Source organism: Artemia sp. Qi Xiang Cuo, chromosome 9 (assembly GCF_049724085.1).
Source record: "Artemia sp. Qi Xiang Cuo chromosome 9, ASM4972408v1, whole genome shotgun sequence".
Lineage (NCBI taxonomy): Eukaryota > Metazoa > Arthropoda > Branchiopoda > Anostraca > Artemiidae > Artemia > Artemia sp. Qi Xiang Cuo.
The window spans coordinates 18326825-18347790 of NC_142802.1; the positions used below are offsets into that span (position 1 = coordinate 18326825).

Genomic DNA, 20966 nt, shown 5'->3' on the forward strand with positions numbered 1-20966 from the left:
GCAAGAGTTATAAGTTATGCCCCGAGGGCACATAATGTTTTTATGGAAACGGTGGTCGTATAAACTTTGAAGGGGGATCATCCGATTGGAAATCGGAAGTTTAAGTGTCATTTTTAAGAGTCAAATTTATCGGAGGTATGCCCCCCCCCCCCGTCATATTTTCCCCAAATGCATTCGATTGAAATTTTTAGATAGCCATTTGTTCAAAAATAGTCCAAATATCTCATAGCACGGCCTTTGGGGTTGACACAACCGCCCCGGGTATGGGGGTAAGGGTTCTAAGTTATGCCCTGGGGGCATGTAAGGTTTTTATTAAGGGGTGGTCTTGTGAACTTTAGAGGAGGCTCATTTGATTGGAAGTGTATAGTTCTAGTTACATTTTAAGAGTCAAGCGTAATGGAGAGAAAATATCACCCACCCCCCCCCCTACCTGACGTCTTCTTTTCTCCAAAAACAATCGATCGTAATTTCTAGATATCCATTTCTAAGTCAGAAGTTCAAACAGAATAGAACAATGTCTTCAGTAACCAAATAAAAGGAATATTTAGGCAGAAGCTCAACTAAATAAAAACTAACCATGAGCAAGTGGACTTTTGAAAAGGAGACAAAGGAATATCTCAAGAACAACAACGGTTCTTGTGTTTGAGCAGTATTTCTTAAACAATTATGACAAAAAGTCAAATTTTAGCGTAAAGAGACAGGGCCGACGAAGGGGCAGCACCTCTCTCCCACATATATGGATTAATGTCTGTTTGTTTTAAGTTTTATTGCTGTTCCTTGCTTTCAGTAAAAAAAAAAATGTTTTTAAGTGTATGTTTCGTTTAAGAGTTTTTGATGATGGCTGATGCAAGTTCATTTTATTTGTGCTTTTTATGATGATTAAATAAAAAAAAACAATTTTTTTTTAACTGAAAGTAAGGAGCGACATTAAAACTTAAAACGAACAGAACTTGTTCGTTTTTTTTTATCGAAAAAAACAACCGATTTTGTGGAAAAGTTTTTTAAATTAATACAAATTTAAGGCAGCGTCATTCAGCCAGGATGGGGGGGGGCTAGCGCCCCCCCCTCTTATGGGCGCCCATGGAACGGATCCACAAGTCACTTTAATCGGAAGGAATTGTATTCCAATCAATAGATTCAATTCTTAGACTTCAAATACATTTGAACTGTATTTTTTAGTTTTTAATCACCTGGCGTGTGAATATTACAGAATATTATTTGTGAAAGTTAGTTTAGTCTACATTTTCGAGATATTTCATTCTTCTTGTTATTTTCTTTTCTATTCTTATTGTCAGTCTTTTCTCATTGTTTCTGTTCTTATTCTTTCCAAAATCTTCATCTTTTCTACACTAAATCTTATTTTCGTAAAGGGGCAAAGTATATCATGAGGATCTTACGATACAATTTCGAGTGGAAATAGAAGCTTATCAATAAATCTGGAAAAGTGCACCCGATGAATAATGCGTAACAACGTCAAGAGTGTAGAAAACAAGTTGCTTGGGCCGATGTAAACAATCAACAGATTTGAAAGCACATTCACTCCAATACGATCCCTAGCTTGTAATTATGTTTACTGAAAATAAGGCTTAGTTTTTCTAAGACCGTTTACGTTTACGTACTACGTTCTTTGCATTAAGTATTTTTCAGACTGTTTACTGATAGTCTATTGTCCACTCAAGGATATCCCTGACACCCGTCGCAGCAAAAAAGCTTACTAGCTCTATCTAAACCACCAGAAAGGGAAGAAAGCTGTATTCTATATTTTGACATGTCTAGTCAAGGTAGTCATGAATCAACATATGTTTAATTGAACAAAATGTAAAAAAAAATGTTTCAATCCGTCAATGGAACAATAACCATCAAAGAACGAATCCGTTAAAAAAATATTTATTGGCGTAATATTCAAGATGAAATTGTAACCCTTGGTTCCCATTCATGCGAATTTTTTCAACACAAAACGGCTCACCGACAGCACATGCAATAAAATTGCAAAAATATTCACACAAAAACCGTTCACTGGAGCCGTTGAAGTGCAAAAAATACTATGATATATTTAAACAGAGAAACATAATAAACATAATATTTTTATCTCATAAAAATGTTATGAGATATTTAAACAGCATAGGCTAGCTATACTTAATAAAAATATTATTCTTATCTTGTATATTCATTTCACTAAAAGTATTCCCCCGGGCGCTAAAGATTAAAATCTTGGACAAAAAAATGACCCTCATATTTTTGTCAAATATTAATGGCAAACTTACGACAAATATGACTAATTTCTCAGTTACTTGCAATTTATGGTTTTATGAAACTTTCAATTCAGAATAACGGATACGATTTTCAACGACTCAGTAGAAATATTTCATCGCAGCCGCTGAACCGATGTGACGCATAAACTTGCAACAAAAAAAAGAAGAAATTTATTGGTTCACGCAAAAGCAATCTTTTTGCGTGAAATCACATCAGTGGGAACCCAGGGTGAGGTAAAACCTTCAGGAACAAAACCAGTTATAAAAGTAAAAGTAGAAACAACTATGATTTAATTCACTGACTGACTTGAAGGACACTGACAAGGGGTGAGAAAAGAGGTCGGTTGTGGAGACAACTTTCAACATCCGAAAGCTCATTGAGAAAGTAGTGGAAAATGTCCTTGGTGTCGAAAAATTCAGATTCGCTAGAGCATATAGAACGCACTTTCCGCATTGCTTCTTCCTAAAAGAAAAAGAAGGAGAAAAAAAGACTGACCTAATGTTGGCAGAACTTAGAAGATTAGCAAATTCCGAATAACATGTTTTAAATGAAATATACTTATTTTTATGCAGGTTTCTGACATTTGACATTTTCTAGGAGGTGCTACTTCAAATGTAGAAATTGCTCCTAAGGAAGGATGTGGTTGAGGCAAGCCCCCTCTTTGTTAAAAATTAGTCACAACTTAAAATGTTTAAATATTAATTAAATTTTCAATTGTAAATTTGTGAATTTGCAAATATGTGACTCAAGAAGGTCCGGGGTCATGAGGGCCTTAGAAAGCGAAATAAAACAGACCAGAAAAAAATGATTGAGAGCCATAAATTTAGATTAGCCAGTAATTCATCTAAATATATATATCTATAAAAAAGATTACTGGTATTTTCACTTAGCACTCCAATTCTCTTTAAAAGATCTAGTAAATTCTTCTTCAGCATTGCTATCGCTCCATATTTACTTTTAATAGGGCTTTTGCTTGATATCTCCATGATCATCATCTAAAGTCTAGTAATTTGATAATGCCACTTTACTGAACCCCACATTATTTTCAAACAGTTTCGTCTGTAAATGAAGGCTGTACTGACGAATTAGCTTCTACTCTTTAAAGCTTCGGCCATCTTTCCCGAGGGGTGTGCATGCCAGACTTGCAATCCAGTATCCATTAGGACAGGGCTTTGAGCCCTGGTGTCCCTTATTATTTAGTTTGGAATAGGAATCAATGGTGTGACACTGTAAGCTCAACAAGAGTCAATCTAGCTTCAAATAGCTACCTAGAGAAAACTTGGAGGAAAGACACGAGAAGCGTAAAATGATTTGTCCCCAACCACGCATACCTCTCCGGTTCAAAGGTAGAGAATCGGGACATCAGTACCTGCGCTACGCGAATCATTGTTTGCATTCGAAAAAGTTTTTTTTAAGTGTCGGTTTCCTTTTATCAAGAGCCGTGATTGTCTTAAACCGGTTATGTCAAGACAAGGATGACAGGCTAAGGACACACGAGGATGACGCTTATGAGCAAAACATTTTATTTACTATTGCATTCCTTTGTTTGGTGAAGCAGCTAACGAAACATAAAAATTATAAATACCGTTAGGGAGTGAATTCTCAGCCCCAAATGTATAGACTTCGAACAAGATTTAAAACTGAAAATCAGAAAACTGAACAAAAATACGGAAAAAAACGTTCAAAGACCATGAAATGTATAGACTTCTAAGATTTACAACCTAAAGATCAGAAAACTGAACAAAAACACGGAAAAAAGTTTAAAGCCATGATTCTTGTGAAGGTTCTTTAGAGTAATCTGAGAAGGGATGTTCTTTTCCCCCTATCCTTTCCCTACGTGCAGATGATATTGAATTCAGCTCTTCCGACATTATAGTGCTAGTCTCTAGTGAACATTACTCCATTTATTTTTAGATTTAGACACAAAAGCAAAGTAGCTCTAGAATAAACATGTTTTTTTCCTAGCACTTAGAGCGTTTGGCTTACGCGGGGTCAAGCAAGGGGGGAGGGTCATAGTTCTGCGAAACGGGAAGACAAAAGAAAACTTTTATTCAAAATAAACGCACAAAAAAGAAACTTGTTTCAGTTGAAATAATCAAAGTTCATACTTTCTCTGCTTTCCTTACATTCCTCTTATTTTCATATGATCTATCATACAAATACTTCTCGCACAAACCCCTCCTCTTCTCTGCTAAACATAAAGTATTTCCGTTAATATTCCTGGCCATGTTCCTAGCTATCCTCCCTGAGACTCCATCTGCTACTTGAAATCCTGAAATTATTTCATCCCTCTTCTATATTGTCAAATTTTAGACTCTCTAGTTGAGTATCCATTTGTTCCTGAGATATTTCTCTCAAATTCTCATCCTGGAGTCTACCAACATAACAACTTACCGGAAAATATTTACCCTTCCTAAGTTTCAGCTTTAGATTAGCCATAACCACTACTTAAGGGTGATCTTTCCTTTTAACATCAATAACAATCTTCCTGTATACCCTAACATCTTGTATCGATCCTGACAGTTTTTGGTTTAAATAAACATAATTAATAGGCCGTCTTACCATCATGTGAGTAACATGTTAACTTATGAGCCATTTTATAACCAAACACTGTATTGGTTACAACTAGATTGTTGTACCAACAAAATTATAGCAGTCTAAAATCGTTACCAATTTCTTTCCTATACTAAATTTACCCATGCTAGGATACCATCTACCCTTATTTTTACCAGCTGGGCATTAAAATTCCGTATAAGAATAAGAAACGGAAAAGAACAAACAGAAGACAGAAACGGAAAAAAGAAATGGGAAGAAAAGGAAAATTTACAACCAAATCCGTTGCAAATTTTATCAAAGTTAATTAGAGTGAGAATTTAAGCGAACTAGTCAGAGAAGACACTTACCTGTAGGTAATGTTTTATTTTAAGAGGCCTTGCATCTTCTACATTTCGTACGTTCACCAATCTCTGCAAAATATCTTCAACATCTTTCATACCAAAGAACGGCACATTCTTTGGTAATGCAGTGATAGCCAACGAGACGTCAGAAGACACTGAATCTGTAAAACATAAAATAAGAATTGATAAATAACAAAAAAGGCGAAAATTGGTTTGCGAAAAATTTTTTTTTTAGATGAATGGCATGTTTTTGCTGAATTATATGTTTTAAAGGTCAAAGATTCTGAAAATGAATTCTCTACATTTCATCATGTATCAAATTTAATAATAAAAAAAAAATATTATAACTAAGTATACGTATTTTCGTACAACTAATCAAAAAAATGTTTACAATATATAAAAACAATTTCAGGTCTAATATTTTTTCTTGTGATTTTTTTCTTTTTTTTTCAGCAGTATCACAGCCTCACAGCAGCTAACAGAACAAATCCCTTTTTTCTAACTTTTCTTTTCCCTTACATTCTTCAATTTCTTCCACCTATTTTGCTGTCAAAAACCTCCCTCCCCGTAAATTTGTTCTTTTTGAATATTACTTGTGTTTTCTTTTATTTATTAGTAATTGTAAAATAAAAAGTAAATAGTGAGAAAAAAATGACAAGAGAGAAAAAGAAGGAAACAAATTATAAAAAGAAATGGTAAAAACGAATTTTTACTAAATTTAAAAGAAAGCAGGGAATTAATTTTTTACTATTTTCCTACATTTGCACCAACAAATAAGCATTTGAATGTACTCTTCCAGGATTGTCTAGTCACAAAATTAGCCAAGTCAGCTAAAATCAGCCAAAACAGGAAAAACAGTCAAAATCAACACATTATCCACAGAACAGTCAAGGGCGGGCCAGTCAGGATTAATATGTGCAGATTTTTAACAGAATAAATATTGAACATCAATACAAAAGAATATTCCACAAAAAAACTTAAATGGTGTAATGTGCTTGTTATTAATGTTCTATCATTTCACCATTACTATTGGTACTTTTCAACAATCATATAATCAAACATCGTTATTTATCGACAGTTTTTGTTGGTGATACTGACAGACACCATTTTTCGGACAATCTGAAAAACGACCACCCACAAATTTGTGAGTGGAGGCTTTGTGCAAAACTAATATAATGTCAATCATATTAAAAGTTTCGAATGTTAAACATTCAGCTGAGTCCAATTGAATTATCTTTCCTATATCTTTCACCAATTGTTTGCAACCATCTTTATTGATAGTCGAAATCATGCTTTTTTCTGCCATAACCTGGTAGATTACCTTATATATCTGCATCCCATAATAATAAGGTAGAAATCAGGGCCAACTACCACCCCGTTTGGGTTTCGTTGCTTTGAATGTTTTGTCAGTCAGGGTTCAGTGTCCCTTGTTATTTTATGTACTTAATAATTGTCTTTGCATGAGCGTGATAACTATATTTTTCTATTTCCTAGTTGTTGAAATGAATACCTACTGATCTATCAAGACCTATACTACTTGTGGTTTCTGTCACTAAAACAAAAGTGACCAAGACCACGATTGGGTTTTAACTTAGTCTTTTGTATATCCCAAGATCTGATTTTCAATCACAGATACCTTCGTTATATTCAGGACAGGTAATCTAAAACAGTCAGCAATGAAAACATATACAGTAGTACTGGGAACCGGCCACCCTTATCAAATCTCATCAAATACTGATGGTTCCGATAGCTCAGTCAATTACAGTGACGCCCTGACAATGGGATGTCGAAGAAATATTTACAGGGTCTCTGAGCAATGTCTATAGGTGTACACATCTTTCTTAGGGGATGGTGTTGTCTTTAGCTTCGAACTGTATGCTTTAACCCAAATTTTCGAGCCTTTAACAATAAGTTCTTTAGATGATAGTGGAGATGGAACGGGGGGCAATTTACCTACTAAGCTCTTTCCATTTTATGTAACTATTCTTTTTAATTAAGCATTGAAAGGAGGGGGGCCCGATGGGACTAAGATAAGTTTTTTTTTAATAAATGCAAAAAAAGGTTTCAAACAAATTTTTCTTTTGCATCAGTAAAAAGAAAGATTCAAATTATCCACCCCAACAGGTTGCCACTATAACAGATCAAAGTGCAGGCAATCTGAAACAGTAAGCGATTTCAACATCCGCAGTAGAGCTGAGAACCAGCCAAGCTTATCAAATAACATAAAACGTCGTCTGTATACAGGGTTGCCACACGGTGAGGAAAAACATTACTAGATTTTAGAGATTTTTGGGTTGATTTAGTGACTTTCTTCAATAATCTAGTGATTTATGTGATTTTTTATTTAGGCAATAGGAAAAATCACTACAAATAGTAATAAATCACTAGGGGTGGCAACATTGTCTATATACTGTAAAAGACAGGCAATCTGAGAGATCCAACAAAGACAGAATCGGAAGTAGCACTGGGAACCGACCATCCTGATCAAATGTCATCAAATACAGACACCTCCAGCGGTTCAGTTGCATAAAGTGACGACGGGATGTCAAAACAACGTATGCTAGTCTCCCGTTGTCGTCATATAGGAAGCGAGCCGACGATGAATAAAACTGGTTATCTACCTCTAAATCTAACTTGGAACCCCTTGGCGGGTTCAGGATTTATGGCAGGTACTGAGATCAAGAGGGATTGCTTATCAACAATCCATCAACGGTAGAAAGACCTTCCTAGAGCCCAAGATGTCACTTAGGCTCTATCACGATCATGATCTTGCATTTCTAACATTTTCTACTGTCTGATCTGAAGTTATTTCCTAATAATTATGTTTTCCGAAGATGAAACAGCATAAGCTAGAACGAAAGTGGAAGAAGAGTGAATTGAAGTAAAAAACGAATGTTCACGTGACGGTTGTTAAGACGGGGACTGGACTATATCAAGTACTGAGATCAAGAGGGATCAACAATTGCTTAGGGAATTGCTTATCAACAATTCATCAACGGTAGAAAGACCCACTTTCTAAGAAGGACAACGCTAAGATGATCCAAAATACACAAGATATCCCAGATGCACGATACAACGTCAAACAATTACAAGTAAACAAGTTTTCATTAAAAAGAAACTTTCTGGAACTGATAAAACATTTGTATTATCGAAGTAAATTGCATTATCGAACTGATCAAACATTTGTATTATCGAATTAAATTGTATTATCGAACTGATCAAACATTTGTATTATCGAAGTAAACGTATTATCGAAGGCATTTACATTCACCAGCCTACCTACAAAAAACAAAATCTAACTTATTATAAGAGCACATCGACATCGACTCCCCAGATATTACAGAACCTCCTCCCCCTGGACAATGAAATATAATGAAAATATAATTAATATAATAATACTCGTCCCCATGAATAGAGAAATATAATGAATATATAATCATATGAAAAAAATATAATGAATAATGAAAAATAATTAAATATAGTGCCAATTATTTCTGATTTTAACCCCTCCCACTACTAGAAAATCACTTTGATATCAGTTACAGGGATGGATGTATGTGTTCCAACATAACAAGGTAAACAGTCAATTTAGCGCGACCAAATCTGGTTACCACTAACAGCAGTATAGTACCAAAACCACGACTTCGAACAGTTTGGCTGACACAAATACTGATTTATGAAATAATGTTCATTTATGGCAAGTTGTGACACATTCCCGACAAAATAGTTAGTTTTGATTTTGTTGATATATATCTATACCTTTCTTTCCATTCTGTACGGATCAAAAAGAATGTTCAGTACTCGGGTCTGTTTTTTTTCGCTTAAGAAGAAGAAATAGCTCAAATTAACTTAACTGACGAGACATCATCAACTGACTATTAGCATCAGTCTGAAATGCCCTGACTGAGAATCCCATCAGCGCGCGCAGGGTGGAAGAATAGCTTTAGCAAGAAAAAATCCCTTTTCAGGACTACTTCAAACAGTATTTAAGTACCAGAACTCAAAATTCCGATAGTCTAATTGCAACGAGACACAAAAGAAAACTTCGAAATTTTGATTAGTATAACGTAAAAAATTCGCAGTGGCCCATACTAATCTGTTTTCACAGTTGTCTCAGAAGCGTTAAAACGAGCAGAGGAATGAGACAAAGGGTCGATGAAGTCGACCTTTTTTTTAGCTGAAAAGGTGTCAAATTTAAATATATATATATATATATATATATATATATATATATATATATATATATATATATATATATACGTATACAAAAAAAAAATGTAATTTATGCAGTTGATTACTTAACTTCATTAGTTTCACCGATTAATTTAAATTGAATATTACCTTTGTATAGGGAACCTTCAACTCCATTGAAAGTAAGACGCTCGTCAATGACAACAGATTCATCTGTAACTAAATTCACGATGCCATCCCATATAGTTTCTGAACAACTTCTAGAAGAAAAAATGTTACAAATTTCCACTCAAGAATCTCCTACTACAATTATCTATTAGCCAATGGAATGATAATGTTACCACTAACAACTCATCGCAGCATCGTTTGTTTCTATACTAAAAGAGAAGTTATGATGGTTGGGTCATTAAGCAGATGAAAGACGCCAGGTTGCCAAAAATTGTCGTTCATGGCAAGCCATCCAAAGCCAAAAAAAGCTGGTACAAGATAGAATAAAACTTTTTGAAATATATATATATATATATATATATATATATATATATATATATATATATATATATATATATATATATATATATATATATATATATATATTACTTAACTTAGGCTTGTACATACATGATTTTCGAATTACGCATTAGAGTAATTATTGTGTTTTACTTTAGTTTTAAGTCATGAGGTGGCATATCAACAAGTTCAATTGAAATAAGAAATTCTGGCGTGAATTGAGTCCTTCCTCCCGGTTTATCATTCAAAGAAGCATATATTTTATAGGATTTGTATTCTCATAGGATTTACTGTAATTCCCGCTGTTGCTTCTCTTCTGACCGCAAATTTTGTTGTGCAATAATTTCGTTACGATTCCATGTGATCCTCACTGTCACTTGTCTTCAAACCACAGAATTGGTTTTCAACCATTTTCATTTTTGATTCATCGTGATACTTGCTGCCATATGTCTTCTAACTACAGATCTTGTTGTTCTTCATTTTCATTCATCTTTACCTCAGACATTTTTTCAATGCCGTTTGCTTCAGCTGTTCAGATTCATTCATCATCTTGTATAATTTTGAAGGATGTCATAGCTACCAAAAAAACTTCTTTTCCAGCTGCTTCCCAATAACTATATTTTTATTCATTTACATTGTTATATAACTCAGCATCAACCAGACTTTTTCAATGGAACATACTCTCTGGAATATCTAAATTATGCATTTTCACAACTATTGTGTTATTCTTTAGTTTTATGTCACAGTGTGGTAAATCAGCAATATTAATTGAATTAAGAAATTCTGGCGTGAAGTCAACTCCGATTTCCTATTTAGGCTACACAGAAACATAACTTTCATAGGATCTATATTCTCGTGGGAGGCAATCGACAAATTAGCATCAATCTTACTTGCTTCCTCTTTAAGCGGCACTAAAATAAAACGTGGAGTCAATCGACAAATTAGCATCAATCTTACTTGCTTCCTCTTTAAGCGGCACTAAAATAAAACGTGGAGTCAATCGACAAATTAGCATCAATCTTACTTGCTTCCTCTTTAAGCGGCACTAAAATAAAACGTGGAGTCAATCGACAAATTAACATCAATCTTACTTGCTTCCTCTTTAAGCGGCACTAAAATAAAACGTGGAGTCAATCGACAAATTAGCATCAATCTTACTTGCTTCCTCTTTAAGCGGCACTAAAATAAAACGTGGAGTCAATCGACAAATTAGCATCAATCTTACTTGCTTCCTCTTTAAGCGGCACTAAAATAAAACGTGGAGTCATTTGTCCCCTTGCGTAATTCCGCATGCATCATAGATACCAAAAACGATAGGATCATCCCGGGGAAAAAATAATATAAGTTGCCCTTCAAACGCATATGAATTGAATGTCATTCACATGAAACTTTGTTTTCCAAAATTAAGTCTCTTAACGAATTTTCCCAAAGTTGTGACCTATCTAGATAATTTTTTCAAGCAGTGTTAGTTTGCCAATTTCCATAAAAATTATGGAGCTAGTTTTGAGCTAAGCCACTTTCAACTAAATCATCACACGAAGAACAGAAGAAAAAAAGAAAACAAAAAAACAGAACTACTCTCTTACAGATAGAATTTTCATACAATTTGCTCTGAAAGATGCAGAGCTTTCAAATTTTAAAGAGGCAGGATTTCATGAGAAGCAGCAACGAGTAAAACTCTAATAAAGAAGCGTTGGTAGCTCTGTTCGCCGTAGACTTCAGATTGAACTTTTAAGGATTGAATAGGATCAACTCCCTTAGGATTGAACTTTTGGATATTTCTTATGAAGGAAGCAGAGCTTCAAAACTTTTAAGAAGCTGTATTTTATAAGATGGAGCAAAGAGCAAAGCTCAGAATAGAGCAGCACTGGTAGCTATTTTTGCCTTGGGCTTCAGATTGAACTTTAAGATTGAAGTATTGACTAGGAACTACTTCCTTAGCATTGAACTTTTAGGTAATTTTTATGAAGACAGCAAAGCTTTTAAACTTTAAGGAAGCTGAATTTTATAAGATGGCGCAAAGAGCATCATAGAACAATAGAGCAGCACTGGTAGCTATTTCTGCGTTGGGCTTCAGACTGAACTTTAAGATTGAAGCACTGATTAGGAACTACTTCTTTAACATTGAACTTTTAGATAAATTTTATGAAGGTAGCAAAGCTTTTAAACTTTAAAGAAGCTGAATTTTATAATACGGCGCAAAGAGCATAACAGAACAATAGAGCAGCACTGGTAGCTGTTTTTGCTTTAGGCTTCAGATTGAACTTTAGGAACTTTTTCCTTTGGATTGAACTTTTAGTAATTTTTTAGCTTTTAAACATAGCTTTTAAAATTTAACAGAGCAGCACTCGCACATCTAATAAATCTGAAGAATCAATACCCACGACCAAGACTTATCCATGGAAACTTATCAAATTAAGTTCATTATAAGAATGGATTAAGAATTTTAGCTTAAATAAGGAAGTAATTTAGAGAAAATATTGTAATGAAAGAGATTAATTAATGATAATCGCCTAAAAATGGATGAAAGAAGAAATGAGTTTTGCTGCCAACTAAAAAGATACAAAACCATAAGTGGAGTAATACAAAGGAAGATAAAAAAAATTGCAGAAATTAAATACGAAAGAAAGACACCACTAAAGAAAAATATCCGAAGACATTATTTTTACTAGACTACGCCAAAATTCTGAAATCTTTTTTGTATAATCAAAAATGAATGTCGAATATGACGCTATTCAATTATCCAAATATTATTTCTCCAAGGGGTATATATAACAAACAACTTAAAAAACTTTCAAATGGAATTCCATTTTAAATAATTAGCACTATCGCGGTGTGTTATAATTCAAATACGTTTTCCATTACTTATATTTTAGGTTATATTTTGCAGATATGTTTTGTTTTTAGTAGTTCTATAAGTCAAGCTATTTTTATTCAAAGTAAAAATAACTTTTTTTTTTTTGTATTTTTCCAATATCTTGGATGATTAATATAGTCTTTCTTTTAAAAACAACCACCTTCCCGCAACATGTATACGTAAAACGAATGGTAGTACCATATATCATGTGTTAATATAATATTAATCAAAAAAAATTTTTTACACAAAATAAATTTTTCAATAAAAATTGAAGAACCCCATTAAACCAGAAAGGAACAATAATAGAATCAAACAATCTACCAAGCGTACAACTACCACAAGTCAGTATCATTAAATAAATGAAACCCAAAACAATCAGAAATTAAAATAAGTTAAACTCAAAACGAGCAGGAATTAATCTGTGTAGGGTTCTAAACCCTACGCGTTCTAAAACCTAGAATATAATTTGTACTTTACTGGAAAAATTCAAATGAAAAAAAGAGCATTGTAAGTTTAATATATCTATGCTGATATTTATTCCTTAAAATCTTAATTAATTTTTGATTTCTTAAAGTTATAAAAGTGAAAACATTTAAAAGAATTTTTTCAGTAAAGTACAAATTATATTTACTGAAAAAGTATCGTATCGTACCCGTCGTATCGTACCAAAGAAAGTATCGTACCTATCTTCGTCTAGCTATCTTTATTAAAGTCAAAATAATATTTTTTGTACTCGTAGAGTTAGCCTTCTTTAGTAGATAAGGTCTAAGATAAAGTCGGCTAACCACAAGGTAAGAAAAAAAAGTTAGAGCAAAGTAACGAGGAAAAATTTCTGTCTATGACAATCAGACAGTTATTTCTCTTCCTGTAGTCGCTGTGGTTAAGCGGCCATTTTTTCTATTAAGGTTAATCTTTTTTTCAAATGTGTTTTTCACACGGTTTATAATTTTCTTTATGTTGCATTAAGTACGGCTAAACGGAAATCTCTGGCGAAACATTTTCATCATTTCACGGTTTTCACTGGATGGATTTCTTCCTAATTTATTTGTTCAACGTTTTTTTTTTCGTATTCTTTCTATTAAACCTGTTTTTTTTTTCTCTGTGATTTTTCCTTTCATTTGATAGGTTGAAAAATATAACTGGTACCCACAAAAGTAGCACAAGCTGTTTTGTTGCAAAATGAAAAGAAAACCTGTAAAATATAATAAAAAGAGAAAATGTTTAAAACATACTAAGGACATTTAAATAAAACATGAATTAAATATATACAAATATAACTAAAACATACTAAAAATACTAAAATACTAAAACATAATTTTAAAAAGGAAGCAAATCTAGAATTAAGAAATAAAAAAATACAACTGAGTTCCTCTTCTCAAGTCCAGAGCTTGAATTGTTATTTCAGAGCTTGAGAGAGGGAGAGAGGGGGAGAGAGAGAGAGAGAGAGAGAGAGAGAGAGAGAGAGAGAGAGAGAGAGAGAGAGAGAGAGAGAGAGAGAGATCTTACGATTTCCTGATGGTAAGAGGTTCACTAAGGGTCTCGGCTTCTACCTTAGAAGACATCAATAATTGTTTGAATGTTTTGATTTCCAGTACCCTCCACAGATTCAATATGCCCGTTACATCCTCAACAACAACTGCCCATCCAGAATAGCTATTCAACGGACCAACAATACAATATTGAGTCCTGGACAAGAAGATTTAGAAGTATAAACGTATATACATTAAAACTTTCAATAACATTGAAAAGCGAATCTTTCCAGCAATTAATGAAAAAAAAAACTGAAATAAATAATTCAAAATTGGGGCAAAACTGATAACATTAAGCTAAAAAACTAGCGTGCATTAATACATAATTGAAACAGGGTTCTCAAACGTCTCACTGTTCTAACAAATTGGCTTATGAAGTGATAATTTGAGAGCTTAAATGCGCTCGACCAAAATTTTTGTTCTCCAACGCAAGTGACGCTTGACTACGAGACGGGCCGGAAGCAAACATTCTCAATCCAACCACTGTGATTTAAACATTAGCTCACTGCATTTATTATTGCACTGGACGTTTATTTTCTCTTCATTAACATTAAGGGTTCGTTTCCGAACGATTTGGTGTATGAACAGACTTAAAGAACGAATTATGGTTAAAAACTAATGTTTGATTGTGCTGGAATAAAGGTTCCCAATAGCCCCCAAGAAAAAAATTAAAGAAAATACACCAACTTGAGACAAAATTAGAGATTATTTTCAACAACCTCTTTACAGTTTTGGGCTAGACTAAAATAACTAAAGTTGACATAAAGTGAACTAAAAATATGCTGGTTAACAATGGCTGACGAGCAAATCCACTAACTCCAAATAAAACCAGAGATCGTTTTCACCAACTTCTCTGCACTTCTAGGTCTCACTAAAATGACAAAAAGTTGACTAGAAGTGGATCAAAAGTCTGATGGTTAACAATGGCTAATCAGCAAAATAATTGTATATAAGGCAAAATAGTGTTAAAAAAAAGCCGATCGTTTCCCAAACTGCTTTTTATTTACATAAACTTATCGGAAGAAAAAAAAATGGAAATACGAAAATAGAGTTTGCAACACTAAAAGGAATTTAAACACTGTTTTAAGTCAAAAATAATAATCAATTAAACCAACAATAATTATTATAAGAGCCATAGCAACACAAAGTACAGCCTACAAACAAAGCTATATATATATATATATATATATATATATATATATATATATATATATATATATATATATATATATATATATATATATATATATATATATATATATATATATATATATATATATATATATATATATATTATGTATATCATAGACTGTGAATCAAAAAATATTTGCATATATATATATATATATATATATAATAAATATATATATATATATATATATATATATATATATATATATATATATATATATATATATATATATATATATATATATATATATATGCAAAATTTTCTGATTCACAGTCTTGAAAATAAAATATTTTGCAGTCTTTCGGTCTTTATGCAAAAGCACATTTTTTGTAAAATTTTCATTTTGTGAATTTAAACCGTCTGGAATATCACAGCAAAGTGCTTTTTTCAAATCAATTAGCCCACGTTCTTTCTTTGTTCTATTTCTTCATTTGCATGAACGGGTTGAGTTTTCCAACTGCATTATGCTTTTTTTCTCAACCGTTAAAACAGGTAGAGTTTTGGAAGAGCGATTGAACTGAAATTATTTTCGTCACATACTAATAATCTTAAAAACCCTGACTCGTTTAGAAAACGGGTCAATATAACAGAGAAAAAAAAGGAAAAAATAACAATAAAATGTATAGTTACACAAATTGTTAAATAGTTTTCGAAGAGCATTTACACCGTTTCGGCTGTACACTAATTCTCTTAAAGAATCTAGCTTGTTGGAAAAAAAAACTGATCCTCCATAATAGAAAAAAAATATAAAAAACAGAGATGGTTTAAACATAGATAATTTCGAAGACCACACTGCCTTTCCATGACGATAAAGAAAATTTCAAATAGGGACAAATTCTTTTAATAGACAGTGACAATTCGCCAAAAAATACTGGATATTTTGGTCACATGTGCAGTGACCGTCATGAGCGGCCACATTCTGCTGATGACGATCAATGCAAATGTGACCGAAATATCCAGTATTTTTGTGAATTATCACTCTCTATTAAAAGGATTTATCCCTATTCGAAATTTAATTTGTCGTCATGGTTTAAACAATTTTGTAGAGCATTTATACTTAACTATTTTTGGTGCATGGTGATATTCTTAAAGAACCTGACTTTCTGAAAAAAACTGGCCATCGATAACAGAAAAAAACAAGATAAAAATATGTAGTCACAGAAATAGTTTAAACAGTCCAACCGTTGCGTATTCACAGTTACAGGACCCTGAACATATGCCTCATGCAGTTCCCAAGTTCTAAATACAGGAGTCAACCACCCAATAGGAACTCATAACAGCTTGAATGCTAAAAAACAGCACTTCACAGCCGTAAGAAATACCATATATGTGTTCTCACCATATGGTCAAAAATAATTACCATATGGTATTTTATAGTGAACAATTCCAATTGTACGGTAAAGAATAATACACCATAGTTAAATTCGTCATTTGCATGAAAGCGTAAAAATAACACAGGGTAGCAGATGGACATCTAGACAAAAAGGATAGTGAATAGACCAGGGTCATATCAAGGATTTTTGTTTAGGAGAGGGGGGTACACAAAGTCTTCTCGTGGACGTGTATTGCATATATTTTATATGTATTACATGATCTCATGGTACTTCTCAACGAATCAGGAAAAAATTTCAGGGGAAGGGGTTCGAGCCAGAAAATCTCCCCCTCGATAAGGCCATGGAATAGACTTACGTATTTGGTTTTGGATTGTTAAGCTTCCAGGAAATATCTGCAAGTTTCACTGACATAATCTTATCTTCGGTAGCTGAACTTGATACAGCTTTTGTGGTACAAGACTTGTTCAAAAATTTATCGACACGTATCACATCCTGCGTATTATTCTTTCTGAAAAAAAAAACACTGAAATTTATATACGGCTGAGAAAACCTCTCTGATAAACTCTCATTAACTAGTTAAATTCTGTTTTGTTTATTTTGGTCTTTATTTATTTTGTTTTCAGTAATTCTTTTATTTGTATTTTTGTTGTATTTAATATTCTCTTGATTGTAGTTATGCATTATTAAGTTCAATACTTGTGCCTATTAATAATAACTAGGTCTTACTACTACTATTATCAACAACAAGTCATTGGAGTACCAATCCCTCTGAGGCCAACACAGCTCTGCAAAATCCTCCTCCATCCCAATCTCTTTAAATATTTCTTCTTTACATTCTCCCAAAAAGTCCTAGTTTTCTTTAAATCCTTTCTTACGATCTTCCCACCCATTTCCTCCAATATCCCTCCAATCTTGACTCACCTACTTATCTTCCTATTTTTCCAAATTTTTTTCAATTGTGAAAAAACATCCTATCCACTTTATATTTTTTCCATAGGAATTGTCTAAGGATACTTGCTAGTACCTGTTTGATTGACCGTATATCAAAAAACAACACATTTATAATAAGAGAAAGGTTGAGAAGCGGTTACGGTCAGTCAGACGGTTACGGGTCAGTCAGAAAAAATATATTCCTATTTTTCCAAATTTTTTTCAATTGTGAAAAAACATCCTGGAACTTGACTATTCTACTTTTACCATCTTCACTGCATCCACCATGTTTCTTAATATATACTACCCATGTAAGTGAAGCTATCCACTTTATATTTTTTCCATAGGAATTGTCTAAGGATACTTGCTGGTACCTGTTCGATTGACCGTATATCAAACAACAGCACCTTTATAATAAGAGAAAGGTTGAGAAGCGCTTACGGTCAGTCAGAGGGTTACGGGTCAGTCAGAAAAAATATCTTCCTTTTTTTCCAAATTTTTTTCAAATGTAAAAAACATCCTGGACCTTGGCTAATCTACTTTTACCATCTTCACTACATCCACCATATTTAATAATATATACTACTCTTGTAAGTGAAGCTATCCACTTTAGATTTTTTCCAGAAGAATTGTCTAAGAATAGTTGTTGGTACCTGTTTGACTGACCGTATATCAAACAACAACACCTTTATAATAAGAGAAAGGTTGAGAAGCGGTTACGGGTCAGTCAGAAAAAATATCTTCCTATTTATCCAAATTTTTTTCAATTGTAAAAAAACATCCTGGACCTTGGCTAATCTACTTTTATCATCTTCACTGGATCCACCAAATTTAATAATATATACTACTCTTGTAAGTGAAGCTATCCACTTTAGATTTTTTCCAGAAGAATTGTCTACGAATAGTCGTTGGTACCTGTTTGACTGACCGTATATCAAACAACAAGCTGTACAAAAATGCGTGTTCTATTCACCTTTATAATAAGAGAAAGGGTGAGATGGCTAGGACACCTTTTGCGGATGCAAGATGAAGGATTGTCGAAGATCGTGCTTTTCTGTCATCCATCTAGGACCTAACGAGAAGCGTGCGAAGGCGCTTCATCTTCATGATTTGGAAATGTTTGACCACCGCTGTCTACGAAAAATCCTGAGGATTTGATACTCCGACAGAATCTCAAATGTTGATCGAACCCGTCGCCATGATTGTCAAACAGAGAGGACTGCGTTGGTTTGGTCATGTCCTTAGAAGACCCAATGACCGCATCATAAAGCAAGTGGTTCCAGCTGCCCGGTTGCCAGAGTGACGCAGGCGACCTGGCGGTCAATTGAAGAAATGGTGGACAACTGCCAAAAATGACCTCGAACTTTCAAACGGAAAAACGACCTCGGATTTCGAAAGTTTGGCAGAAAGTGAGAGAGCAGCTGGCTCCGGTTTGCCAAAGATCTGGCACAAGATCGGGACAAAATGGATTCAATCATACGCAGTCTTCTAGATGCCGAGTGAGGCGTCCGTGTCTGGTCCCGCAACAAGTGCAAGTACAAGTAAGCAAGATGGAGTTTTACAGATTTTTACTATAGTCTAGCGCGGAAGAACTCTCTAGGTGTGAAAAGTTATAACTAAAGTAATATAGCTGAACTAATTAGCATAGGAAATTCTGCAAGCAGTTTGAGAGCCACTTTATTCTTTTGTATAACAGTAATTTAAATAAGGTGATTAAATGTCAGTCGAAACAGAAGTATATATAGGCCTACTGTAAAAGCTTTTAATTAGTGCAAAAGAAGCTTTACCAGGAAGAGACCTATTTATGAGAGATGATACATTTAAGCAATTCTTAGGCAAGTAATGTAGGAAGTTTTTTTTGAAAAATATATGTATTTGGAACAGTATGTTTTAATTTTTCAAAAACTGGACGAAAAAAATCACTAAAATAATCAAGATGACTGAAAAGAACTAATAAAAGCAAACTGAATGTGTAATATATAATGATATTAATTCCTAGAACTCTCAGCAAATCAAGATTGAAGATTTTATGCAACAGGAATTTTCATTTTTCAATGTTTTAACTATATAAAAAATACTAAAACTCATTTGGTTTTGAGTAAAGCGCAAATAACGCAATAGATTTTAGAAGGTTTACAGTCGGTGGGGGGGGGGGGAGGGGAGGGAAGTAGCAAAACTCTTGTCTGTAGTAATAGTAAGTTAATAGTGAGATAGTAAAGACATTTTTTCTGCTCATTTTAAGTTTCAATATGGGTCTTGATTTATTTTTGAAAAACTTCTTTTTCGAAAGTTTTTTTAGTTAATTTCTGCTCGTTTTTTATTGGCAAAGCTTTATTTTTGGTTAATATTGCAAATATTGCTCTAGTTTGTCAGGTTTTTGGCTTAAGATTTGAAATATCAATTTCTAATTAAAATTCTTAAGTTACATAAGGCTATCTGAGCGTTGTCTTTGATTGCATCCAATATAATTATTGCATAAATTTCGTTCAATTTGAAATAAGGGTTTAGGATGGTTCTTGAACTAACCTTTTGATTCAACAGCAATTTCTACATAATATACTCGAAAGAAGCATCCCGGGAGAGTATTCAAAAGATGACACATGAATAGAAATGGAAAAAGAGAATAAAGGCGACAGAAATATTAGTGACACTTAGCTCTCTTTACTTCTGACTCTTTAAACTCTTTCATTTGTGACTTTGACGTGAGCGTTTTCTTGGTATGGCATGGAGAAGATGTCATCTTGACAACCTGGATGCACATGACGTCTTTTGATTATGTTAACATCAGTCTCAACATTCTCTGAACGGTCAAACTTAAAACCCTAGCCGTTTCTGAGACATTCCACATCCGCCTTTTTTACAACCTGAATGCATGTAATGCCTTTTGTTTTATTTCAACATCCCCCTCAACAGTATCTTAAAATTGCAACTAGAAACCTTTACAGTTCCGAGATATTGCAGATGCACGTTTTTGACAATCTGGATTGCACAGTATTTTTTTATTTAGTTCAAAATACCCGTCTAGATTTTCTGATAGTTTAAACTTCATACGCATAGCTCTTCTTCAGCAGCTTCACGTTAATACTCTGAGTCGTCTCTAAGATATTGCATACACGACTTTGGCAATCTGAATGCACCTAGTATCTTTTGATTTAGCTCAATACCCCCTAAAACATTACCTGAAGTATCAATTTAATATCCTAACCCGTATCTGAGATATTGCAGATACGCCCTTCTGATAGCCTGGATGTAGATGGTGTCCATTGATTTCGTTCG

General features: G+C 33.5%; 1 protein-coding gene across 6 annotated transcripts in view; it reads right to left on the reverse strand.

Moving 5' to 3' along the window:
* Positions 1–1871: 1871 nt before the first annotated feature.
* LOC148948392 (PMS1 protein homolog 1-like) overlaps positions 1872–20966 on the reverse strand; it is a 104755-nt gene continuing 85660 nt past the window's right edge. For all 6 annotated transcript variants that reach the window (XM_089093908.1, XM_089093911.1, XM_089093912.1 and 3 more), the window contains 5 exons: positions 17116–17268; positions 14212–14391; positions 9492–9601; positions 5157–5311; positions 1872–2715 (listed from right to left, as the gene is read on the reverse strand). In XM_089093908.1, coding sequence (XP_088950034.1) covers positions 2548–2715; positions 5157–5311; positions 9492–9601; positions 14212–14391; positions 17116–17268 — 766 coding nt within the window. In that variant the 3' untranslated portion in view covers positions 1872–2547. The remainder of the gene's footprint in view (positions 2716–5156; positions 5312–9491; positions 9602–14211; positions 14392–17115; positions 17269–20966) is intronic.